Consider the following 27,827-nt stretch of genomic DNA (forward strand, 5'->3'; position numbering starts at 1 on the left):
ATGTTAATAGCTCGATCGTTTGTTTTTTCTTTACATGTTTCATTTTTTTTGTTTATGTGTATGTTTTACATCCCTCCGATTTGCTTTAGAATACCGTACAATCAGCGGCACGGAAGAGGTACCGCCCAGGGAGCAACGGACAGAGGTGTGCTCGAAAGCCATCACGTAGAAAAAGTGAAGTGGCAAGGATAGGAGACACTAAACGAACGATCGCTTGGAATGAACAAGCAATAGGAAACACCTCAGGAAATTGTTGTGGATCGATAGAGGAAAAAAAAAAAATATCTGTAGCTCGCCCCCGGTCGAGTTGTTAAAAGTTTACAGCACGCAGCAATTGCTTTCCTTTCCTTAAAGGCGACCCTCTTGAGCGGTGCGAAAAGAAAGCGAAGCTTTGTCAAAGGTAACAACGCAATCGAGAAATAGTTTAGGGAATACGATAGTGGAGTTTAGGAGGTTACCTTACGCTAGCTAACAGTGAGTCCAGCTGCGGGCCAGCGTGAACACCGTAACAATGCCCCAGGACCCAACGGTCAGCGCGATGGAAACCGGAAGCCATCCCGGACGGCTCGCACTTCCGCCGACCCCGCCGGTGCCGAAGATGGGAAAATGAATCTCTTCTGGCTCCATCAGCTCCTCGTCGTCGTCGAGCCCGTTGCCCGGGACCGTGTTGATGGTGTTGGTGTTGATCTTGTAGCCCGAGTTGCCCCCGTTTACCGTCGTCCCGGACGAGGAGGACGAGGAGGAGGACGCCGAGAGCGAGAAGGGAGGGCTGCCGAACGGGCCGGAGCCGGCTCCGGAAGCGGATGCGCCCGAAGAGGAACCGATTTGCTTGTGCTTCAGCGTGTAGTTGACTCGGAAGACGGCCTCCGCGACGCCGCCCGGCGACGATACGATGAAGTAGAACGTCCGCGGAACCTTCTCGTGCATGTGCACGTAGGTTAAACGTGCCTCCTTGCAGAACGGTGTCGGCAGATCCTGTCGGAAGGGTGATGGGAGGACAAAAAAAAATGCATTGAAACGTATCCATCCGGACCATTCCGTGTAGAACTGGTGCCATTCGAGTGCAAATATCAGAGCTCAACCTGATGACGCTCTCCACAGGGATGCCTGGTAGGCCATGAATAGGTACAGGTTGATTTGCGAAACTTCACGTTCACCGTAGATGCGGTCACGTTTGTAATCAACCGAAGGAGCAAATGGTGAGTTTTCAGTTTTTCAAAAGCACACAAAATGCTGATGGCAATAAGGGAATGATTGGAAAACTCGACTCACTTTACCTCAACTAAGAGTGGTATTGACACATAAATGTATGACTGATTGTTCACCTTTTCAATTTTCCAAAAGAAATGTTTGCGCCTGATTGGTATGCAATAGGCTGTACATGCTGAATATTTAAAGCAACGTATTTTAAAGCTACTTAAAAAGTTGAACAGTTATACTTACGATAAACCCGTAGGCCAGCACGTCCGAACCGTACTGATTGCCGGGCGTATAGACACGATCGCCGTGTAGCCAGCGGGCCGCATAAGCCGGAGGGTTGGCACAGAACTCCACGGACAGATGCAACGGTGATCCGGGATAGGCGACGGGGGTTGTATTCCTGGCACTTACACTCGGAGCCCCTGTTTAAAAGAAAGAAAGAAGGGAAGGAACGAGATGTCTTAAAACCGGGAGGAAACGCACTGAAAGATGTAATTCAAATTCCTTATGCCTGCCGTTAAAGGTGTAGGCAATGTTACTGAAAGTGTCTGTTTAGAAAGGTTCTGTTTGAAAAATCCTATTAAAAATAAAGCCACCCTTGGGAGACATTTAAATGATTATTCTTATAATAAGCCCGGGGGTGAGTCCTGCTCGTGGACGGTCACTTTATAACGTTGTCAAGATGTTTCATTTAAGATAGCTTTAATCTTACTTTAGGGATCAAATTCGGTTGTTAATGGCAGCCATATCATGGTGAAGCTAATTTCCCTCTCTTATGCAACAACAGTACGCCAAGTTTCAGTATGAAATACTCTCAGTGTTCCGCAATACAAAACTAATGACCATTCTGATTCAACCTGTCAAGTGGAATGAAGAGGTTTGCAATCGAATTAAATAAAACCCACACTCGATGGTGCTAAAATGCGGTTTCAGATTCTCACGCCTATGTAGCGAATGGGTTTTATTTTTTACCTCCTATCCTAAGCTTTCCACTCGGTGGCTCCAGTTGTTTTTCACACTTCTCGCGCCGGCTGCGGAAATGTAGAAAACCACTCGTCGGTCAACCGGGGCATCCTGTCAAATTCATTTATTCAACAACAATCATAAATTTTCCACTCGTGTTCGGTTTGTCACGGTGGTCAACCGCGGTCGCGCTGTTGAGTTGCAAAAACTAAAAGCTACCGACGTACCGCTTGGTGGTTGTGTATGGCAAAGCAAACACTCTACAATTTTAATGATTGTATCGAATGTTACGGTAAAGTGCAACCGGGATGCAGTTTAAAAATTTGATTTCTTCGATGAACTATTGAAAATGTTTCTTTTCGAACGAGTATAGAAATGTATGTTTTCACTTTACCAGTTGCTTGTAGGTAGAATGCGATAAAACGACTCTATGAAAGCGAATGTTACCATTTGAAAACTTATCTAAGAAAATCCTTTCTCGATATCGCTGGTGGAAATAAAAAAACGAGTAAAATATTGCGATTGCGTAGGTTTTACTCGTTTACAGTATTTTATCGTTAATATTTTCCCTACAACATCATGAAAATTCTTTTTTTTCTTTTTTGATGATTTTTTACACTCATTGTTTACTTCATTCTGCGCTTTAGCTTCGACGTTTTATTTTCACACTTATTGTTACACACTTTCACGCTTCGCGAGGACTTGAAATCAATAAAACTGATACTGTTATAAACGTAAAAATAATCAAACATACTACAAACACCCATATGGCATCCTGTTCGCGGAAAAATGTTCAACATCCACACAAAGGACGGTATAGACTTTCGGTTTTTGTTAGTGAAAATCTCTCATTGCCCTAATTCGATTTATCATACGCATTTCCATCTGTATCAAGCGCACTCAAACAAAAACCCCGGAAAATGGGCCACTTCTTTCCCTCCCGGCCGATGGCTTACTTATGGTTGCTACAAAGCGAGCAGAAAAACCATCCATAGTGAAAGCAACAGAATGAATAACACATTATCATCATGGGGAATCGAATTGTCCTCGGCGCACTGCGTTAAGCAATAGTGTCCAACAATAGTATTGGAGTGCTGTTATCCAGTGAAAGTTAGGACATCGCTTTTTGATTTATGTCTTCTCTTTTTGTCTGAATTCAATTCATTGCCTCACTCTGATGCTGAATTTATTTTGTCATATGGAAATCGAGTTCAACAACAGCAGGAAACGGCGAGTATTGTTATGGATTAAAAACTGGTTCGTTTGTAGCTTTTGATTTTCTTTTTTAACATTTGTGATAACACAATGCTTTTTTGTATGGATTGACTTAGTTATATTTTATTTTTCATATAATTTTATAGATAAATTTGGATAGAGGGGACATTCAAATCACCATTTAACTTAATCAGTTCTTGAGCCAGTAAAAATAAGCTTTTCAGGACTATTTGAAGCGTTGACAAGGAAGTTACTTTTTCCTTTATAAAAACAAGCAAACAGCATAACATCGGGTACAAATTTCCCACATGAGCGCCGCTCGTCCAAAACCTCACAAGTTTGTGATTTGTAACCGCAAAACTAATTTACCATGAAGCGTGTTAAGGTTTGTCCGCGCTGTGTGATGGTTTTAGTAAATAAACGCGGCTCGGCATCGTCGCTTCTATCTGGACGCGATTTGCCAGTTCCGGACCATATGGACATCCTGCACCGCAGCTGGCCGGGGACGAAGGCCCACGAGGGCGTGAACCGGGGGCACGCATCCTGTTGAACGTTTACAGCTCGGCCGTTTGGTGACGGCTGTTGAAACATTCACTCGATGTCAACACCAGAGCGGTTCGCTCCCGGGGTGCAGTGGAGTCCACGCGCATGGCTTTGCAGCGGCTACTCCAGGACCGGAAATCCGCCATCCGTCCGTCGGAGGACGTTTTCACGCTGCACGAAAACGGAACACGAGCCAGGCCGCAACGTAAATAGCGTGGTTGCGCGAACGGTAATGGCAGAGCAATGTCCATATGAGCACGGTTAGCACCGGTGTGGAAAGCACTTGGCTCCCTTCAGAAGGTGGCGCCGCAAATAGCGCGAGTTTACAAAACACTACTTCAGGATTGCGACTTGGCCGTGGAGCAGAATTTCAATTATCGTAACGAGCCGAGATTGGATGCCATCGGGAAACGCTTTCCGCGAAATGGCGACAAACTCCGACGAGGTTCCATCGGGTTTTATGGCGATCGGTGAAAGGTGGCAAAAGTTTCTAAATAATCGTCCCATCGTAGTAGGTCAGGACGATGGAAAGCGAGGCCAAACTCGGGGCGAAAAAGGGGCGACAAAAAAGGAGGCAAGTGTTTGCACGCCGGCAACGTGTAGTTTGCGCTTCGTAATTGAAGTTTTCTGGCACACTGTCGCGAGTTTTTCCGTTCCAAATTGAAAAGAAGTAATTTATTTCCGCTTTTCGTCGTCATGGATTTATTTTTGGGAGATTTCAATTACGGATAACCGGCCCCGGAAACGAGGTTTGGGTCGCAATGGAGAATTTATGAATTTTACGTTGGTTAGATAAAATAACTTGTAAACTAAAAACTTTCTATAAAGTGATAAAGTTGTATTTCCATCTACCTGCATAATAAATTTTACTTTGACGAGTGTTTAATTTATTTATTTTATATTTATGAACTTGTTCCAAGCCATTTTCAAAATGATTATCAAAGCATGCCTCATTTTATGTTCCATGGAACAATAATTAATTGCACCAACACCAACCGCTACCTTTTCGCTTCAGTGGATTTAAAATCCAGCCTCGATGAAAATAGATCAAATCATTCATTTTGTTTGATTATGAGTTTCCTTTTTTCCCCACCCTCGTGACGTACGCTGAGCCTCGTTTTCCACGCCAAGAAAAACACAATTTACAATCAAAAACCCCGTCCCGGTGACAATACTTCCATTCGGATTTCATCATGCGAATAACATTGCCATTGATTGCAAATTATTGGCATTATTATAAATTATCATTGCTCATCATCGGCCAGGCTGAACGTTGATATTTAATGCACGCATCCGGCACATCCGTTGGGTCGTGTACCGGGGACCCTATCCTGGATGAAAATAGATTGAAGTAATTTCAATCGACTGATTGGCGTATTAATTTTAGAATAAAAAATCTAACGCGGGAGTTGAACAATCGTACGATTAATGACGGTTGATTAGACGAGGGGAGTTTTCAAAAGAATCGAATTTGAAGGCCTCCATCAACCTAGGCCACATTCGAGGCCACCAATGTTTAGATAAAATATGAAATATTCCCCTCGTCCAAACCGGTCTTATTTATTTTTAACTTTCATTTTGACTTACCTTTGACAGCGATTGAAACGGTTTGCAGGACTTCGAGTTTTTTGCGATTGCTCGCATTCTGACCCACGCACTTGTACGTGCCGGCGTCCTGGTAGACGACGTCCTTCAGTGAAAACTGCCCCGTCGGAGTATAAATGCCTGCTCCAAGGCCTTTCAATCGTGCCGTCACCGGATCCAAGTGCGACCAGCAACCTAGCGATCCTGGGAGAAAGAATAGAGTGAAGAAAAGAAAACGGATTGTAACTCAAAATGATATAGCTAAAGCCTCAATATAGTTTTGAGTGCAAGAAAAACAAATACCTTGAGGACACTGTAGAGTGACGGAGCCACCAAGCTCGACCTCCATTTGGCCAGCCTTGAAGGAGTTGGAACCGCTCTGCTCTGAGGCGGCCGCAGACCCGGTGGCAGCGTTTCCTCCACTCGGGGATGCGGCGGCCGAGGAAAGCGAGACGGACGAAGAGGACGACGCCGCCGATGATGATGAGGACGAGGAGGAAGATGATGACGGTGACATGGAGAGATCGTGTTCGACCGGTTCCGATGTCACATCGACTGGTTCATCTAAAAGTCCGGATGCAAGAAAAGAGAATTTATTTATTTGTGTCGTTTCTTAAAAATTTCTTAGTGGTTGCGAAAAATTATATAAATAGACCTATAACTGTATGGAACGCACAAACACACAGGTTTTGCAAATTAAAAAATCCTTGCCCTGCACAAAGTTGCTCGATGCTCTAAGTGGAGAAGTTGTCGTAGGTGGATATTATTATTAATTGGAAAACGTTTAATTTATGGCAAAGGAAATCGAAGCTGCATTGCAGATGCAACTCCTACCGATGCAGATATTCTAGAATACCCTCACCCATTGAGCGGCAAAAGTTGGCAGTGTAGGTTAGGAAGCATTTGTGCCGAGGGGTAGGAAACGAAGAATATATTTCAAGATTGATTTTTAATTGAGTTGAGAGCAAGCAAACAGCAAAACGGCACACCTTTTGCACGCGATGGTGCCAGTTTTTGCGACGATTGCCAGTCGGCTTGGAAGTCCCCATCGGTAACATCGTGGCTTCGTCTGACCCAGTTAAGGGCATATTGATTAGGTGATAAATCATTGCTTCGGTGCGCTTGTTGTACGTTTCATTTGTTTAATTAGAACTTTTGCAAAATTGATTTTCCAACCGACCAATCAATCAAAAAAAGGTTGGAATCAAGTCTTATAAGCGTAAAGAAAATGTTTCCACCGAGTGCCTAGAAGAAAGCAAACGAACGAAACCAAATCAATGGAAAAGTTGGCAACATAGCTTGAAGATTGGGTCTGAAAAATCGTTACAAAAAAAACCAAATGCCAAACACCAATTGAAACCACTGAATATAAGCGCTACTCACAGCGAACGCTCAGATAGTATCCGATGCTCGAGTACTGGAAATTGAGATGCCTCGAGGTGCACTTGTACCAGCCGGAATGTTCGCGCCGGATCGAGCTGAAGTTGAGGAACCCGTCGCCGATCTGCGGCACCGGCGTGTCCCCGTCGTCCTTCTGCCAAAGGGGCGTGCTGGGCGGATTGGAGTCGACGTCACACTTGAGCGAAACTTCGATCCCTTCCCGCAGCGGATAACCGAACCCGGGCGTTCTCGTGATGGCGAACGATGGCGTATCTGAAGAAGAGAAGCGAGAAAGACACGGGAAAATTGCATGTTAATCCAAAAACGCCGGCTCTGTTCAGGCACTGCCAGCGATCAAACGGAAACCCGTCGAGTTCCGGGCGGGATGACGAAGGCTAATGAAAAATTCCACTCACACTGCACATCGAGCAGAATCGATGCGTTTTGGCGCACTTTGAGCGTCGGATGTTCCATGATGCAGAGGATGCGGGCGTTGTGGTGCACCCGGAAGACGCCCGGCAGCTTCACCTCCGAGATGGCCCCGCTGTTGATCTTGTACGGTTCCTTGTCCTGCAGAAGCGGGCCCGAAGAAGCAGACAACAAACAAACAAACATGAAAGGACGACATCCACTGACGAACCTCCTCGTTTTGCTTTGTTACTCGCGCCCAACGTGTATTGGTAAAATTGAAAATATTTTCACAACACACACATGGTTTGGGTGCGAAGGCTGCCGCTAATTTCCATTTCATCCATCATGCACGATACGGCTACAATCTGCCAAATCTCACACACTCACCTTGTCCTTCTTAATCTCCTGCAGCTCGAGCACTTCGCTGGAGATTTTCTGTGCGTGCCGGTCGATGCCGGGACTGAGCAGGACCTCCCAGGTGAGCGCCGGTTTGGGGTTGCCACCCTCGCTGACGCAGGCGAGCGTCAGCTCGGAGTTTTCCTTCACCGGGATGAACATGTTGCCCGCATCGAGCCGCCGGGAATCGATCAGCAGGTACGGCTCCTTCGGTGGATCTGCAATGGGATGCGGGAGAAAAAAATGAAACCACTGTGATTGAAGTGTCCCCAGTGTAAAGAAGTACAAGGAATCGGGAACGGAATCCGTCCGGATGGCTGTTGCAAAATTTGCCGAACATGCACAAAGCGAAGGAAGGAAGCGTAGGCGATGAGCAAACTTTGCCCGGGTGCCTCTGATTGATAACAAAGATAGACTGTTTGTTCGGTATTTGCTCATCGATTTTCAGATCAATCGGTACCGCTCCGAAGGAAGCAACTTGTGCCGCAACCAAGAATGAGAAACGGGAAAAGTTTTACGCTGCCACTGCATCCGTTGAGGAAGTTTTGTGTTGGGAATCATTCGTTGCGAAGTAGTTCTGATTGTTCTAGACAACGAACATTGTCAAAGGTGGATCTTTCCATTAGGGAAGAGAGCCACCATAAAAATTGGGATCAAAGCTTCAGTAAAAGCAGTAAGAATCACTTTTGGAAATTATGCAACAGCCAGTTTGGGACATGCTTTGGTAAGGCAAGTTGTATCATGAAAGTTGTTCAAAGAAACTTAATTATACAAACATTCCTACGTCTCTTCCTTACTACTATGGTCAAATACTTTTGTTAGAACTTGAAAGTTCAAAACAATAACATTTAGTTTTTCATTTAATTTAAAGACAAATCTAACTTCGAATCAATATAACTTATTAAAAATATCGAAGATATTCGCATAAAATTAGAAAAGGATCATGTCAAAAAGAAGAGAGAGAAAAGAACATAAGACTTCTTAAAACAGTTCAAACCGGAGGTAAAAGTTTAATGGTTCTCATAATAATGAACATAAAATACAAGAGTATCTCATGTGTTTAAGAGACAAATGAAAGCGATTGTTTTTACGTCTAAGCATAAGTTTCTAGAAGAATTCAACAATATTTTAACAAATGCATCAAATTAGTCAATTTTAAATATACCGTCAATTTCAAAAGAACTATTGAGAATGTCGAAATAATTTACGCAGAAATAAGGTTTTACTCTTGTCAATAAGTACCCGATAGAAAAGAAATAAGACAAGTTTTAAGTAGTTTAAAATGTACAATATATTTTTAAAAGAACCAAAAAACATTATAAATTTATCAATTTTGTGATACAAAAGAATAAAAACTTATTTCCCCTTCTAAGCTAAGTTTACATAGTAACGAAACCATATCTTAATACACTCAATATAGTTTTCAAGACGACGATAATACCAAAATCAAATTAAGCTGAACATTAATTGAGAATGTCGAAAATATATCCGCAAAAATAAGAAATGGAGCTTATTAAAAGTGAACTGTAGGAAAGAAACAAAATACTTTTTCAGTAATTTAAACCAGGGATTATACTTTGCAAAAAATAGAAAACAACATTGAAAAGTTACACATGTTTGGAAAACAAAATAATAAGGGCTAGTTTCGTAACAAACCATAAGTTTGAAGTAGAACGATACAATATTTTGATAACTGTAACCTATTTTTCTCTATCTATTCTATCTATTTTCTCTATCTATTCGACCGAAATGATTATTTCGAATTTAGCGACAGCATAATAATGTATGGCAGAAAATAAACCGATGATTTAAAGGACAAACGATATCTGATGAAAACAAAATTAGGAAATTAGTTGTATTATGGCAGACGAGCCTACGCTTTCACGAAGGTGCTCGTCTCTGATAACCAACGTTAATTTTCCTTCCATGGCCCGGAGCCAGCGACGCGCAAAACTCACCTAGAACAATCAGCTTTATCGGGCGGCCATTGAAGAAGAACCCGCGAGCGTTCTCCGCCTCGCACTGCCACACGCCGTCGTCCTCCAGCATCACGTTCTGGATGGTGAGCCCGCCGAGCGGCTCGCGCACGAACCGGATGTCGGCGGTGCGTGACTTCTTGTCCATCACGTGCACTATCTGGCCGTCCTTGAGCCACACGCTCGTCGTTATGTCGGCGTCGACCTCGCAGTTCAGCCGCACCGTCTCGTGCTGGTCGGCGTACACCACCACCACGTTGTCCTCCACCACGTGCTCCTCCGAGGGGCCGCGAATGATGGGCCGGAGCGGTAGTGCCTGCGGCTCGTCCATCGCTTCCCGCGCCACCTTCGACTTGGACACCATCTGCTGCTGTTCGACGCTCGTCTCCAGCAGATCCGGTCCGTTGAGAAAGATAATTTGTTCGTCAAAGTTTTCGCCGACACCGTCGCCGAAAATGTTCCCATGCTCGTCGAGCGTCAGGTCGGTGCCGAGCGGGGGTAACCGACCGGTCCGTACGTCGCTGGAGTTCCGATGGCTACGGCCGGACGCGATGAAGACACTGTCATCTAGCAAATTGAAACTGTCGAACCCGATGGCAGCTGGCTGTGGATCGGCTCCGCTAAGGTGATGCTCGCTGGGGCGCCTTTGAGGCGGTGTTGTTGGCGCGACCGCCGATGTTGCCTCGTGAGCTCGGTTCGGCGCCCCGTCGAGGCTAACATTTTGTAAAACTATCGCAGCTTCCGGCGTTGGGACGACGCTCGGTGTGTTCCGTGTCGATGAAAAATCACTTTTGATACCATAATTACTCGCACCTTCCGCACTGAGATGGCTTTTGGGATCGTCATCAGGAGAGTGAGTCGGATTTTCTACAACATATGGATTCCGATTCGGTTCAGGGTCTTTCGCTCCTTCCGCATCGGCTCCTGCCGTTTCCTCCTCCTCGGCTTCCTTCATCCGTATCGACCTGCGACGCATCAACGAACGTCGATGTCGCTTGTACGCCGGATGGTGCGTGTCCTCCGTCCCACTCCGATGTCGCTCCGGCGGCACCTCCGAGTCGCGTAACACACTCGCCAACCCTTCGCGCTCGAACAGCTCCCGCTGATCGTGCATATCCTCCTCCAGTGGATCCTTCGGCGTGCCGGCCACACCGTCACCCTCGTCCTCATCCAGCCTTTCGAAAACATTCATTACATTACCTACACTAGCGCCCTCTGGCCGGGGAGGCTCTAAGTTGATCCGGCGATCATTGTTTACCCGCTGGCTCGCCGTCGAACCGTGCCACCGGGGTGGATCCCGGGGAATGTGGCTACGGGGCGGTTCGTTGCCCGCCACGGGGGGCTTCCGGTCCCGCACCTCACTGTGTCGGTTGAATCGGCTGCTCTCGCGCAAACTAAATTCGTTGTCATCTAGTATTCGGTGGTACAGATCCTCCATATTGCTTCCACTGCCCAGCTGCGGGCTGTTGGCGGTTTCCACCGAGGTCCCCGATGCACCCGGGATGGGAATCACATGTGTCAGTAACGAGCCTGCAAACGGAGGGAGAAAGAGAGCAAAGAGGGAATAGAGGATGATCAGAAAATATTCAACACAGCTTCGCATTTTTCTGAAGTTTTCTAGCAATCAAAGAAACGTTTTGCACCACAGTTTTCATAGCCTCCCAGCGCGAAATTTGCAGCTTAAAATTCTTTCACGATTTGATGATCCACCTTTTATGACTCGACTACTTGGCCGACAGGGGCGGATCTACCTACGAGTGGACTGAGCAGCGCCTGGAGGCCCTGAGTATAAGGAGACCCCGGGATACCAACCCAAGAAACCACCAATATTATTTTTCAGCTTATATTTTCTCTTTTAGACATGGATAGCGAGCGAGATCATACATATTTTTTCTAGTTAGAATTAAGATATTCTTCAATATTGCTTAATCAATGTTAATTTTCACTTTTAAGCCCTGATAGAATATAGTTTCTTTGGTTTGTTACTCATGTAAATGATTATCCTAATAGATATCGATTTTAATCAAAGGATTTAATAATTCTAGAGCAATTTAAAATGTATTGTACGACCATTAAAAATCAAAGTATCACATGGTAGCTATTCGAACTTTGTTAAAAAGATTTTCTTTCAACAGTAAAATAGATGTGAATTTGTTAAAAGAAGAAAAAACGAAGTTAATGTGAGTAGTGAATTTGTTAAAAGAAGTAAAACAGTATGAAATAAAAAAGAGGAAAATTATTAATAAAAAAGTAGAAGTTTCCAATAGAAAGTTATTCTGTCGTCTGAATTGAGGATTTGGATGCCGGAATGAACAGCAAGATTCGGATAGCTAGGGAATTGTTTTTACTTGTTTAGGTTGTTTAGGAGAATATGATGAATTTTTTTAGTTACACAATAAACAATATGCAAATAGTAGATAAGGAAATGTGAATTACGTGTCACATCATATTGTTGATGAATTTATAGAAATAAATGAAAACTAAATCTGTTTCGAAATCCGGCTGAAAATTAAAAGTTAAAAAAGCGGGTTCAAACTATAGCAGTTTTTAAAAATTTTCTCTTGCTATTTTTCAAGTACTTTTGTAGAGTTTATTACTCTAGAATATATTATTTATTATATTTATTTATTACAGATAAACATAAATAACTATGTGACATTTTTGCAAGCTTGTAAAATGGATAACGATTTCTTTTAAAATAAATAAGTCTGACTTTGGTCTTAAGTATAGACACATTTAGGATGATGGAAATGTCTGGAGGGTCCCGATGACCCCGATGGCTTGAGGCCCCGGAATAGATTGATCCTCCTCTGTGGGCAGATCTTTATTTTCCTTCCCTCGCTCCTTACTTTCATTCCCATCTTGCAAAGCATGGCTGACCGCCATCATCTCCATTCTGCGCACTCATGCCAGGGACGACAGTGTTATGCAGCGTCATTCTTAGAACTAGGTCGGACTGGCGGAGATTTGCGGGGGCGGAATTTAACGGCTTCCTTTACGGTCCGTCCGTCCGTCATCTAAACATATTTTTATGGCGGTTGTTTTTCCGTTTTGATTTGCGAATGGATTGTGTCGAAGAAAAAAAAACACCAAACTATCCTGCCCGGGTTCATTCAACTTTACGATCGATTGAATGTGGGTTGTTATTTCCACACAAGTGACGTTAAATTTGATTTCGTTTTGGAATACGATGTTTGGAAAGACATCAGACACGCGGTTGAGTACATCATTTGAGATTTGTTATCATTACGAGCTCCACTCTTGGTTTGCGTTCATTTTGATGTCAGCACGCTGTTATTTGAACATTGTGTAATCGAAAATATACTTCCACGCTGACTCTGAACACTTCTTGATGGAGTTTAATAAATGATTCTTTGCGTCCGCCCGAACGTCTCGGGCAACGTACGATGCAATAATTCTTTATAAGTCGCTCCGGATCATTAGGAACCACTCACACCGTCACCGAACGATGCTAAATTGACTGGAGGCAAATAATTTATCTTTGGCGCTTTGTGAAGTGTATCATCTCCTTACGTATGGGCAAACATTTACCAGCAAACCAGGGTGGAACAGGAAAAGAACCACCCAGAAAAAATCCATCTTCTCCCCGGCGTCTTCCCTCATCTAGAAGAAAAAACGAACTAGAGAAGAAGGGAAACATCGGACGATACGAGAAAACGGACACATAACTGGGATAAACATGTCTAGGAGATATGTTTTACCTCCGGACTCGCCGGGCTGTTTTGGACAGTTTTTCCCCAAGTCGGGCCCGCCTGAGGAGGAAAAGGGGGGTGGAAAAAGTACCGCCAACACGACGCTCTACCGTTCCGTACATAATCTATCAAAAAGAATCTACCAAATGAACAAAGAAAAGGCGTGGCCCTAGTCCAATAAATTCTGCCCTATCGCATCGAGAAAGTAGAGGAGGACACCGAACCTACCACCCGGGGGGGAGGGAACGATGTTGCTTGTGGAGTTATATCCGTATCCATCTCGCTAAAACCAACCATTTGATAAAACTTTTTCCCTCCCGCTAATCCCTTGTAGCGTGCCGTTCCGGATGCTCACTTTCGGTTGAAATACGCATTCATAATGCGTTTCGGTGCGATGTGAGGAAAAGCCGAAGAAGTTCTGCCGAGTTTTCCGTGCGAAGCGATGAGTTTTCTTTTTTTTTTGTCGAGCACTTACGAACGAACTATGGCACTGAGGGTTAACGAGTCCGGTGAATGCTAGAGGAAGTTGTTTCAACAGACCAAAGAGAGACAACATTTATGCACGTGTTATTTTCTCATGCTTTAGGGATCTTTTAAGTTACCAGAATTGCTCATATGTTTACATTTCATTCCATATGTTGTTTTTCCACTTATGGAAACTGCGTTATAACGCGAGCTGCAGTTGTCTGCCTTTTCTGGGAAATAATTCAAATTATCGCAAGTAAGGAAAAGTTAAGCGTGTGTTGTGTAATTAAAACTGTAAGGAAGATCTGCACAAACTCGTGGAAAAGTATCCCGAAGCGTAACGAGCACCGGAAGGTAACTTCAAACTCGGTACAAATTATTTCGTCTTCTGTGAAATAATGCAAACTTCCCAACGTTTTCCAATGCCGTTTTTCGAGAGAGTCTGTCGCTAGGACGCAAGTTTTCCATTCCATGGTATCTGTAGAAAGGGGTGGGAGGAGGGGAGTTTTTCGGTGCCGAGTTGAACTTTACTCCACCGGGAAGGATCGTTTGAACCACTCGGTTCCGGCGCAATGAGACACATACATGTGTGCTCGAGCCTTTACCAAGTGGAAAGTCACAAAAAAAAGGAAACAAAACCAAAACAATGGTAGTAAATGGAAAGAAAATCGTTCCGAAAGAACAATTTGCTTTCGGTGAACTATTTTTCCATCTCCAATAAAATCGTACTAGACTTATGTGGGCCCCTACGCCTTTCGTCCATGGCTCGGAAGTGCCCTATAACCCCCACTTTGCGCCGAAAGTTAGCCCGAGAATGTAAAGTTGAAGTTAAAGATTTGTTGGAAGCGTGACTTAGCCCGTTTGCTCGGGGTTTTATTTTTTTCCCCCCCATCTCGCTGAAGAACTTCACGTACTGTGAGCACTGTCCTTCGAGTTCGGTCACAAAAGATGTCCATCGCCCAAAATTGGACACCTTTTATACCGTCAGTTTTTTTCTTCTTCTTCTTTTTATCAACATCTGCCGGACCAACCCTTACAAGTTGGCCGTCGAGGACGAGCTCGCCGCTTTTATGGCGATATTCGGAGACAACGATATCATCGTCGAGTTTGGAAGTTGAAACCTTCTTCCCTTTTTTTTATCGGTGCGCTCGTTCACGTCCACTCGGCCCATCTGGTGGAGGGACACGACCGTTATGAGCTTTTCCTTTTTCGTTCCGGCGCTCCTTCGTTTCTTCGCCGGAAAGTTGGTCATCCTTGAAAAAGCATAAAAGCGGAGCGCAAAGTACCGTATCGTTCCGATGGCCCGGGCTCGTGTGTATCGAACTCTTCTACTGGCTCTTCGGTACCCCCCTCCCCTTCGGGAGGGGTCGTAAAAATCGAATCATTTTATTAGAGAGCAGAAGTCAGAAACACTCGTTAATGGTCCTTTTTCGTGAGTCAGCATTGCTCCGGAACCCCGGGCTTCGGGCTTCGGGGAATCCGCGTAAGGGTGTGCCGGGGGGCAAGTACTTGAGCCCACGCTTACGTGCCCAACCTCCGCCCACTCCGAACCATATCGCTCCGATCGGTTTCCCGAGAGCCATCATGACAACAACCTCCAACCCTCCGAAACCGGGAGCTCAAGCATCCCGACCATGGTTCTTGTTTTTTCGTCATTCCCTTTTTTAATGCCTTTTTTTCTTCTTCTTCTTCCTCTTCTTCCGCCCTATGATAAGGACGAGATTGTGACGGTAAGACGATGAGTGTAATGATGATGATGAGACGAGAGGATGGAGAGGATGCTGACGATGGTTGAGCTGGTCAGATTATTTGGTAAGTGAATCCAGCGGGAAAATGCCGGCGAAGGGAAACGGCTGGAGTGGCGCAAGTGGCATTAGCGGAACCGAAAGCATTAGAAAGGATCATCCAACCAATGAGTGACCTAATTATTTCACTCCGTTATTTACAAATTCGTGGGGGGTGGGGTTCAATCGGTTTTGACTTTGACGAATTTTTCGGAGTTTGGAATTTTAAACTCCTTCCAAGCGATAGCAGGAAGTAGCGATAAGCTGAAGTGCTTTGCTACTGATTGCTTGTTACAAGATGAATGTGAACAGGGAAAGGAATGTTACTTTCTAGCGAAAAAGAATTTACACAAAATTCTTTAATTTAATTGTTGGTGAGTTACGGTTCTCTTCAATCGATGTTTAAACCGTAAGGGTGCGAATGAACTTAGTCTAGCTGGAAGAAATCTCAAGCAACGAAGGTTATAAAAAGGATCAAAATGTCCTTCTGTAACATTTCTTGTGCCGGAATGTATGCAACTGTAGGCGAGTAGCGTTACATAACGTTATTTTTGCGAAATCGTGTACATTTTCATGAAAATGCGCATTGGTTGGTTAAAGTATTGTAGACGTGCCTTATGAATCTTTTACGAGATTCATTCATATGAAGCATTCACATAAGATTCATTCAGATGGATTCATGATTCCTTAGGGATTCGAACCTTCAAACATTTATGAATCATTCGAAACCTTAATGAATCTTAATGAATATTTCATAGATCTTTCACTAATCTCCATGATTTTTTCAATGGCGTGGATCTTCATCATCTTGGCGTAACGAAGAACCACTCAGATTTATTAATCTGAATCTGATTTACAAAACTCTAGTAAGTTTAATTATTTAAAAAAAAAGTTTGTTTCCCCTCTGTGTAGTCATTTGCTTTCCGGAACTCCGATTCAGCTGAGTTTTGACAGGAATATTTTACTTTTGATTGGCAGAGATAGATTGGGAATCACTTTGATTCGTTTTTTATTTGTTACACCCGTCAAAACCCGTGAACGCAAACAACACCCGAAGCATTCATTAATGAAAAACTCACTACCGAATATTAAAACCTACACCGCTTGTTTTATGATCATCACGCCTAGGAAACAGTAATGAAAATCATCATATTTCAGTTTCGACCACCGGGTGGAAAACGCAACGCTTCGTCCCTCTGGCGACGGAAACGGCTAGCGTTTTTGCTGCCCAAACGATCCTGTACGTGAACGGTGCCGGATCCCCAAGCTGGTAACATCCGGCACAATCGGCCCATTTGTTCATTTGTGCGAATAAAACCGGCTGGCGGAAGAACAATGGCAGTGGCTCGTGGGTTCCATGGGTGGTAGGAAGGGGTGGTTGCACAATTCGCAGCGCAAAATGACGTCCAAATGAATCCACTCGGTGCACATTTTCGGTCGGTTGCAGGCGGCTTTCAGACGCAATGGGCAGTCAAACCCGGCCATAAAAGAGCCTTTTCAGCGCGTCGAGGTTTGATCCACGGGATAAGCTACGTACGGGAAAGTGATAGTCTACCTTTTTTAATTTCTGTTTTGTTCCGTTGCATCCTCTTTTTGTCCCTTTTGTACCCTTTTATGTTTTTACTCGAGCCTGCACGATGGCTTACAGCAAATCGCAAAGGGATGGGGGGAAAAGAAAGAAAAACCCTCCATCAACGCAAAACAGTTTGCGACGGCTGGGTTATGATCCGGCAAGGTTGGTTTGACAATGATTTTTCCTCTTAAATCTACCACTGAGCTGGTCAGTGCTTTTTCTCCCGTTGTCTCTCGCGGCCCGTGTACGAAACGTGTACGATTTGGGTTTTTGGTTTTTGTTGCCATGATGTTTCTGGCTTTTTTTCCCCTTCTCTGCCGCTCTGCTTTTCAACTCAGCGGATTCGTTAGTCCGATAAAGCTGGATTAAAAGCGGGAGAAAATCCCATCGCCGGGGTGAAGATGAATGTTGCCGGGGTTAGCTTTTTGCCAGCGATTTAAGCCAGCGCACCGACCAAGTATGTAAGGCCTTGTAACGGAAAACTCCCCCTCTCCGGATCAGACATAACTCTGGAACCGCTGTTCGTAGGCTTTGTGCTTTTCTCTTCCAAAAATAGAAGCACATTCAGTTGCGAACGTGTGTATTTTACGCTGAGATAGGGAACACAAAAAAACACTACCTCATCCAGCCAACCACTGATCCACAATAATTGCACCCACAGATATGCTGATAACAAACCGGAAGGGTGAAAACCCTTGTGGAAAAAAGTTGAACATAGTTTTAACGAGCTTCAATAGATTTTTGTGTTCATTTAAAAAAATGAATTACGTTCAGTTGAATCTTGAGGCATCTTTTCAAACTAACGATTCTTTTGCTTTTAACTATTTTTGGCTCTTTGACGCCAAAGATTCTTTCTCAGCCCATTTTCCGAATTGAGAAATATGGTTTTTACTTAAAGATATTACCCATCCATAACAATTTTTGTAATATGTAAAGATTGAAATATAACATCAGTTTGGTTAAAAAATAGTAGTAGCTAAGAACTTTATTGCATGCCACAATTGTATGTTTTTTTTACACATTTGAGTCGAATTATTTAGCTAATGTTTTATTCAAATGATATTACTTTTATGTTGGTTTTGCAATTTAAAGGATTCCGCATCGAATTGACAAAAAGGCAAAGCTATAGTTTTGGCCAAAGAAAATCTTATAAACTGTATCCTATGAAAAATTAATTTGAAATAATCATAAGTCCTTTAAGTCAAATACAAATGAAAGGCAACAATATTCGATAAATAAACCTCAAGTAAACCATTTCGATTTCGCTTTCGTTGAGAAGTAATGACTCAAATTTCCAAGTACTGTAATCTCGTTTTTTTTAATAAAGGTTCATTTAAATTTTTCGGGCTTGGATTTTGATTAATTTTCACACTTGAAAGCATATTCTTTCACTCACAAGAAACTACTTTTCTTAGGACGAACGCAACCATGGTAAAAACAAACAGAAGCGAGAGAGAAGAAAAAAACATTCTTCCCGATAATCAAATCAACAGCAGCAAACTTCTACGCCTGAAGTTAATTACAAAGTTCATTTCGTCCCCTTGTTCACTTGATTACCGGTATTTTACTCTTATTAATCCCGCTTTCAACGTTTGCCAACCACTTCCCACATGCGACCGACGCATGTAGCCCGAAGCCGCCCGGAAGATAAATGTTTGATAAGATCCTTGCGGAATCTAATTTTCGCCCGGTACCGGAGCGCCTCGTAGGCTCTTTGCTCCGTCCAAGGACGGGCCGCACTCGTACGCGTAAACGTTTCCGAAGAGGGCATGGACCTTGAAAGTAGGCTGCGAAAGGGAAAAAAAAGGTCTCCGGTGCGGTGCGGGACGAGAAATGTTTCCCGTACACTTTCGGGGGCTCTTTTTCCCCAACTTTTCCACGGTGGATTGCGTTAATGGTGAACCGAATGGTGCGTGGTACGGGGCAGGATATGCGAATGAAGGAACGAACCGGTCGCTTTCCCTTCATTTAGCCACCACCGCTCGAACTAATTCGGCGGCGAAACAAAGCGTAACGGAAGGAAGTAAACGCGTCCAAGTTTACGGCTCGAAACGGTACGAGCGTGCAGATTTCTTAGGATAACACAAGGCCGAAAAATGCTGGAAGGCAACAAAAACTACTCTCGCCCGGGGAAAAAAAGGGTGGCAAGACTAGGACGCGGCCAAACCTCCGGCAGGTTGGAATAAAAACGTTTTGCCCACAAATGCGTAGCCATTTTTCTGAAACATCTTCCGAACGCTTTTGCGCTCTTTCATCGTCACTCGCCGAATGTTCATTAGACGATAAAATAATAATAAACCTCCCCGGAGCAAACCGAACCCGTGGTACGATCGTGAGGATAAAGGTGGTGTTTTGGGGCTCTTTGTTTTAGCGTTGTCCGTGTGTGTGCAATAGGGTCCTGTGGCATTTATTATGTGCTCACTTCCGCACAGCAATTTATGATGAAGTTGACCAGGCTTCAGAAACGGCTGCTCAGGACGCCGATCCACGGACGGCCGGACGGTAGTTAAATGTCTTCACCTCGCCGTGAATGAATGCTTAATGATGGCGAAAACGCACGAGACAGCATTTCGATCCAATTGCCGTCGGTTGATTACGGCGCTCGGTGGCAATAAACGAGCAATAAAACATAAACTGAGTTGAAGTTTTTCGGCCTCATCCGAAAAAGTTCTGGCTCAATCCAAGAAAAGGTAAGAAAAGGATGTTTTATTTGAACAATAAACGTTTCAATCATACATAATGATAATTTGGCAGAGCAGAGCAGAATAAATTAGTGAAAAACTATTTTATAATGACTTTTTATTTTACTAGAACAATATTTCTTTCACTCAGAACAGTTTAAAATTTAAAATTAAAAAAAATAAACAACATGAACACTGGCATCAAAAATTTTACTTAAGAGGAGAGTAATACCACAACTATTTTATAAAAACTTATTATTTTACTTGAAAAATATTACGTTAACACAGAACTGTTTGAATTGAAAATAAAAACAAAATAAATAACATAAACACTAGGATCAGAAACTTCACTTGAGACAAGAATAATATCACAATTTTAGGATTAGGAAGTCTATCTTATTGTACAGTTACTGAAATTTCTCTTTGGTAAGATCCTTCATCCATTTCGAATTTAAATATTTCCCATATTTCAATTTAATTTGAATTTTTAAGAGCTTGTTGGTGAAAGTTATAAAAGAACTGCTATAAAATTCCTTTTTGACGCTCATAAGATTAATCACATTGTGAATCCTTTGGGAATATAGCTTTATCGCAAACTTGTGTAAATCAAACAGTTTAAGGGAAAAAGTCACACCAGGTACAACGGTTTACCGAGTCAGCAGGAGTGATAACGATGACGGTGATGATGATGATGTCGATGGTAATGATGTTATTGATTGCACTCCGCACTAAACTGCCGGGGTGCTATTGTTTGCGCCTTCTCGTGTGCCTCCACCACACCGTGCCCCATCCTCCGCCAAAACCACTAATGACCGCCAGTGACAGACGTCAAGGAAAGAAAGAAGCGCTCTTCAGCGGGAAAGAAATAACAAAAGTGTGCGCCTGACAGTTTCTCCAGCGCAAAGTAATTGATGGTCGTCGGCCGTAAGCGGACGCGCAGCATGCGAAACATAATCATTCCGTACCCGTGAGGAACGCACGTCACGCGCCCTCTCCGCCCCCTTCTCCTTCCCAGCTCGTAATGATGACGACTGTCCGGAATTGGAGACAGTTTGTCAGGATGTGGACTCCTCCGCCGTCGCGGATCACCACCGGGAAACTCCTCTGGCCGGGACAGATATTACTATTCGGGCATGAGCACGACGCTCATCGTTTGAATGAGCTTCCATGGGGGTGGGTTGGGAGGAAAAGAAAAACATTGGCACAGATATCGCATTCGCATTCGCAGCCCTCTCCCCCTCATTGGCAGCCTTCGGGTTCGTCTTCGATTGCGAAACAGTCATCCCCCGGATGTAGGCGGTCGGTCAGGGGAGGGGTGAAAGATTCCTTCATCCCCGTTGACGTCAGCCGAAGGATAAATCCCCTCTCGGATCAGCAGCAGGAAGGTCACAGGAAGGCATCAAGATCGGAGGAAAAAATACTTAAGAAAGGAAAATGAGGGAAATACGGAGGGATACAGGAGACGCCGGTGATTTATGGAAGCGGTAGTCGACTGAATCCAAAATCCAAACTTAAATGCGACACTTGGGCGGAATGATTCATTAAAATTAATGACTTTCCATCGATACATTCATCGATTGTTGTGACGAGCAGGTATGCGAATGTGGGATTTACAAGGAAAAACGATTTCAAATCATATCAGCCCAATATCGGAGGACAAATTCTAAAGTCAAACCAAAAATAGACAAAAATTGTCATCTGTTCCCCTCAATAAAATTTTGTATTTCAATATAATCAAGGAAACAAGTGATTTTAAAATTGATCATGGAAGATTATCCAAAGATATAGAACGGAATCATCTTGAAATTCAATGAAAAAAATACAGTATAAAGATATTCTTAAGACACGAGATTGACATCCGACAAATTATAATTTACTTTAACATGGTTAAAGAATGTTTAAGTCGCTTTATTGGTTTTTAAATGCATAAAAAAGTATTTTAAATTAGGTACGCATTATTCTAGGATAAATCATACAAAAGAGATACAAACACATTATTTTGTATCAGTTCAATCTCGCCGGAAAAGCTCGGAAAACAAAATATCATCAGCATGAGCGCATGAAACATTTTTAGGTTAAGGTTAATCAATACAAGTGATTTGAATTTTGAATTCGCGAATGCAAATAGGCTGTGAACCACTGCATCAGCAGGTTACCCCATGCTCGATATCCACGCCAACGCACAACAAACTTGCTAGTAAAACCGTATTTGTCATATCCTGTATCGCTCCGTGGAGAGTCAAAAACACACATTGGAAGGAAGGAAGGAGTTCATCCATCTATTTTGATAGAGAAACGCACGCGGGAGGGAAAAACGGACGCCCCAAACGGCAACAAATGGCAATCATGCCGGTACAGCCTCCCACATCCCGGCTGTGTTTGTGAGTGTGCTCGTGTGCGCCATAAAAAGTATGCTGTTGATGTACGAATTTATTGAAAGTTATGCACATAAAATAAACACACATTTTCTCGTTCGCAGCCCATGTGGCAGACATTTTTCCCGGCGTTCCCGGCATCACCGCCGGTGTCTGCATATTCTCTCCCCGTTCATATGCTCCTTTTACCGGTATGTGTATAAACACATGGGGAGCGTTTCATTTTTTCTCATATAAAAATACATTTTTGAATGCATGCGTCGGTGGGAAGGATGAACGAGACGTCCATAGCAAGTCTTCTTCACATACGAATGGAAAACGGAAAGAACGGCGGAACAAGAAAAAACAGCTTGGTGTGCATCATTCTTAACGATATCGGGCGCGTTATGGCGACCCCATCGATGACGCTAGCCGAATGACAAATTTAGACGAATGCCTGCCGACGTCCCATCAGAACTCGCGTACATTTCTTCCACCGAATGCCGTCGTATGTTTCAAGCAATATTCAAAACCGACCAAACGGTTCGGATGAAGTGAAAATGCTAGATATATTACCCTGCGAAGATGCTCGTTTATCGCCAATGCTATCGATCGCTCGAAAAGGGAACGCTTCTGGCGGAAAAACTTACACTTTTTGCCACCATCGTATCCCACCCACCTCCCAACTCTAGAGGAGAAATAAAAAAACCAATAAGCGATGTATTTACCTCCTCCTTTCCCTCTCATCCAGGTTCGGTTTTGTGGTCCCGGCGGAACTCATCAAACGCGTTTATGTGTGTCCTGTACATCGTACATGAATGAGCGTATCGTAAGGACGTTTCCGTGACGCTCACGTCCCCCCACCCCATGGGTTCCCATCTTCGAAACCACAAGCACCACAAGATGAAGAAAAATAGGCTGCTTTGAAATGCAAATTGCACCAATGCCCAAAATAGATTGTGTTTCTACTCGTCGCTGCTGGTGGGGTTTTTTTTGTGTTCCATTTCGGGAGTTTGGGACAACTTTTCCTCGAAGGAAGGAGAAGCGGGACTTTGCCTTGAGCTTCGAAGTAATTGCTGTCACACAAGTTAAGCGGTTTAAGGAGGAAGGTCCTTGGAATAATCCTCTAAAACCCACGAACGTAGGCTCCGGAAGTTTTCCGGCACTGGGGGGTGAGAGTTTTCTCATCCTCGTTCCTCCATTTGTCATGCGGATCAGTTTTTGTTTGAAGTCGTAAAACTAATTTCCAACGCCAGGACTCTACCGAAACGAAGGAGGAATCGATGGAGTGTGGCTTTGGGGGGGAATGTGTCGCGATTTCTTCCAGCTCAGCACAAACACGACACGCTGACGATGAGTCAACAACAAACACACGCGCGGGACAGGCGCGCTCGTAAAGGACGCCCCTCGAACGATGGAAGACTATTTACTTATCGCTTCCAGATTTTTCCTCCGCTGACGTTGACAATCGACGCGCGCGCGCCACAACAACGGACGGTGTGTTTATCCCTCCAATCAATTCGCCGTTTGATTGCAAAAGAAGGAAACAAATAGAGCAAACATGGCACGGCCATCTGCTACCTCTTTGGCTGCTGCTGACGACGAGCTTTTCTGGTGCCGTGTTTCCCGGATGGATTTTTTCCATCCCCGATCCCCAAGATTTTTTTTTCTTTTCTTTGCCTCGCACTGGAAGGACCTTGGACATCTTTTAGCGGGACTCTTCCTTACCGAGGGAACGAGTCGTATCTTCCTTGAACCTTCCGGACGTTGATGGTTTCGCTGACGAAACAGTCCGCTTCCGCGCGGTAGCACCACGCTCGTTAAGGACGAACGGAACTAACGAACCTTTTTACTTACTAAACCCCCCCCACACCGGCAAGCAGTGAACACTCGGCACTAACAATGAACACAATGAGCCACCGTTTTTTTTATTGTTTACCTTCATTCCTGTTGTGGAAAGATGTTTTGCGAAAAAATGTAGGACTTTCGATATCGAGTTAATAACGGTTGATAGTTTGATTATTGCTAATTTACTCTTGTCTTGTCAAGCGAAATTTAATATTACTTCGTAATGGAGCTCCATTCTTAGTACTACAAAGCACACAATAATATGCAGGAAATGTAGAAATAACAAGATAAGGAAATGTAGGAATCCCAATCAACATTTGAAAGTGCAAACCAGAGTACATAATAAAGTAAAGAGAATTGCAAATCAATCTTTTCAAAATATAGAATTGCAACACTCACTTAATTAGGTAACAAAATAGTAATTCAACGATTGAGGAACAGAGTAAATTATTAAGCCCAATTTCAAATTGAAAAGTAAAAGTAAAAAAGACGATAGAAAAATAAAAAATCGAACAACGAAAAAAAATGTATCAAATTTTGGTTGAAAACACATTTTACATTATTGAGTATGCAAATAAAAGGAAAGAAACATGATAAACTTTGTCAAACCACCTAAATATCCTCGGAAAATATATCAAATTCCTTTTCAATTTGATAGAAGATTAATTTAAACATAACATTTTGTTTTGTTCACATATACGTTTCAACAGTTCATTTAATAGACTTATTTTTGAAACGTAAATGAATAGTAAATTCATGTAAAATGGATTAAAACTGCAGAAAACAATTAAATAATTATTCTGCAAACAACTCAAACAATGAAGCACTTAAGATTATAAGCAGCGCTTACTGATTTAGTTGTCCCACAGGTCGGTAGAAGGTTTGACTCACAGTAGTTCGAATAATCGCTTTAAAAGGCTAATCCTGTGATCGCTCAGCTCCCGTTGGGACTTAGGCGAAACATCGATAAAATAATCTCTATTGAAGTATCGATTCGCCACGGTTGACGGAGTAAACCGTCCATCAAATTGGCTGCGAGTAAACTCTACCCAGTTTTCCGGGGAATTTCCGCAAAATAGCCCACGGCGAAGCACTCATCAGAAGTGGATCCGTTTCTATTACACCCCACACGGTTGGATTGTCTTTTGAATTTCGCATATCCGAGGGCGTTTAGCAGAAGTTGAGCCTGTTCGAATAGCAAACGTACCGGGCAACGCAAATCGAACTCCGAACAACTGTCGAGAACCGGTGTGGACTACCACCAGTGAACAATCATTTGACACTCATTAACCCACCCGATAGGCGAAAGGTTCCTGAGTGGGTGTCCTTTTGCGACATCAGTTGTCCGGTGGAAATTAAACCACACGAACTCATTTGCGCCATCGGTAACGGTAGCGGATTGGACAGGAACACCATTCCGTTCTGTCGGGCTGTGGCCTTCCGAGGTCAGAGTGACCCTCAGGGACATCCTCTGAGTCTCGGTGGAAATAGACATCGTTCGGAAGCATCCATTTCCGTTCCGTTCCGGTTGCGACAGTAGGTTGATTCATGTGGGAATTGACCAGAATGTGGATCCTGAAAGGTTTGGTGTAAGCGGAAGATATAAATTAGACCCTCCTCCCTTGAAATGAACCATCTATCATATCACCACTCATTTCTAGGACGTATAAACCTATTCTTGTGTAGTCAGTATTTCTTAAGCTCTCAGTTTTACTATTTATGATATTTGATATTCATAAATTCGAAGTTCCTATCCGATATGCATCATTAGAAAACTCGTTCGTTAGGTTGGGGAAAGTTTCCTCGGAACTAAGCCCCGTAATCCAGCGTAAAAATCAATCAACTTAATGTGTTAATCCACGCCTGCACACGCTCCGCTCGGCGAATGTTTCGTCAAGGAAAGAAAAACAAAACTTCCCAAGGGACCGAAGAAAACCACGCAATATCTTACCCCATGTTGTACGAGTCGGTATGGTATGACTAGAAGTTCGGAACTCTGACGAAAGTCCCTGCTGACCGGGCCCCGGCGGCAACTACGCCTTGCACACCAACATCCAATCGGCCCAAGGACCGGAAGCAGTCCGTTCACTGTACAACGTCGATCCCGCTTGCCTGATAGCGACGGCGCACTTTAGGACCGAGCTGGTGGGATTTCGATTTAGTCGTCAAATATCCGCAAGGTATTTGTTTAAATCCTTTTTCCCCCGTCGGTTCGGTTCCACCGGAATGGACTCAGACAATAGACGTGTTCCCGACGGCGACGTCTTTTGCATCCTTAAGTAGCCCGAGCGTCGGCGGGCCCGGGACGGGGATTCTATTCCGGGAAGGCCCGCAAGGCGGAAAAGCAACATCAGAACAAATGGGCAAACATTTAACGTTGCGGTACATCATTTTATCTGCAAGGTGCCAGCCTCTGTTCATATTTTTCATAAATACTAAATGAAAACGGTCTGGGAAAGGGCGGTAGGAGAGACTTTCTCCATCCATTCTCCCAACGCTTCTTCACTCTATCTCTCTTTCCGCATCTCCTTCACGTCCGTTTGCCTATAATCTGAGCGGTGGAAGCTGTAATTATTCCATCTAAAACACGCCCGAGGCAGTTTTTTGGGGTTAGCTTCCGGTTTGGGGGCCGGCCGGTTTGAATAGATTGCCTCTATATATCCATTGGACCCCGGGAGTGGCCGGGCCGACGTAATCAGAATCGAAGGCTTTTGAAGATTGCGTCCAATCGCCTGCGGGCAGGATGAAGGCAAACTTCATCCATTCGGAAATGGGTCGTTGTATCTGTCGGTTTCGAGTGGTGCACCGAAGGAGAAAATCAGTACAGCATTAGAAAAACGAAACAGTTCATAACGCAAGTTGAATGATGTCGATGAGCAGATACTAGTTGTTTTGCATTGTGAAACATGTGCACATCAGTTTCATTTGTATTTTCCTTTTATTTTCCTTTTGGTTTATGGTATACAATTTTTATTATAAAAGGATTAAAATGAACAGAGAATGGACTTTCAAAACAAAATGTTTCTTGAGATTGTTTTTTGCGTAACGTTATTTATTGTTTATGTTTTGTATTCAGTCATCCATATAGTTTAAATTAACAGTTGATCACACTTAGCAAAACAGAATTTTTAAATGTTTTGAAAAGTGGATTGTTCGACCTTTTATTTAAGTAACTTAGCTTCTGTTAGCATCACATACATTACGACATTTAATTTAAATGTTTTGAAAAGTGGATTGTTCGACCTTTTATTTAAATAAGTAAGCTTCTGTTAGCATCACATACATTACGCCATTTAATACACAATAAGGAGGAAACTTATTTTATGTTTGTTTTACTTTCTAGCTTTATAATGTCTAGCTAGTTGAAATTCATGTATATAGATATAAACTAAGCAGAACTTATAATATTTTTAGTTTGAAATGTACGAGGTAATTGTAAATCAATTTCAATAGGTATGTTTTCAATAGTATGTCTATTTTGACTATGGTTCTCTCATTTTGATGGATTATTCCTTTGGCAGCAACTGGATAAGATGACTTCAAATCGGATAATTTTGCTATCAATACGAAACTGACAACGCGCGAACGTTTTCTGATGGATCTTTCCCCGTAAACGATATCCACATTCCGATTCAAACGATTTCCGATGAATAAGCTTTAATGGAGGCGCACATCTTTACCCTCAAGCGGTCGAAACAAACCGGCGGAGCTGGAGTAAATAAATAAAAACATCGATAGCTC

General features: G+C 43.4%; 1 protein-coding gene across 1 annotated transcript in view; it reads right to left on the reverse strand.

Annotated features, from left to right (window-relative positions):
- Positions 1 to 468: 468 nt before the first annotated feature.
- Positions 469 to 27,827, reverse strand: part of LOC131268801 (uncharacterized) — a 39,289-nt gene continuing 11,930 nt past the window's right edge. The window contains exons 2-9 of the mRNA XM_058271081.1: positions 9,651 to 11,198; positions 7,684 to 7,910; positions 7,302 to 7,455; positions 6,889 to 7,158; positions 5,809 to 6,069; positions 5,509 to 5,709; positions 1,444 to 1,622; positions 469 to 975 (exon numbers count right to left, since the gene is read on the reverse strand). Of these exons, the coding sequence (XP_058127064.1) occupies positions 469 to 975; positions 1,444 to 1,622; positions 5,509 to 5,709; positions 5,809 to 6,069; positions 6,889 to 7,158; positions 7,302 to 7,455; positions 7,684 to 7,910; positions 9,651 to 11,198 (3,347 nt within the window). The remainder of the gene's footprint in view (positions 976 to 1,443; positions 1,623 to 5,508; positions 5,710 to 5,808; positions 6,070 to 6,888; positions 7,159 to 7,301; positions 7,456 to 7,683; positions 7,911 to 9,650; positions 11,199 to 27,827) is intronic.

The sequence above is a fragment of the Anopheles coustani genome, chromosome 3, assembly GCF_943734705.1.
Source record: "Anopheles coustani chromosome 3, idAnoCousDA_361_x.2, whole genome shotgun sequence".
Lineage (NCBI taxonomy): Eukaryota > Metazoa > Arthropoda > Insecta > Diptera > Culicidae > Anopheles > Anopheles coustani.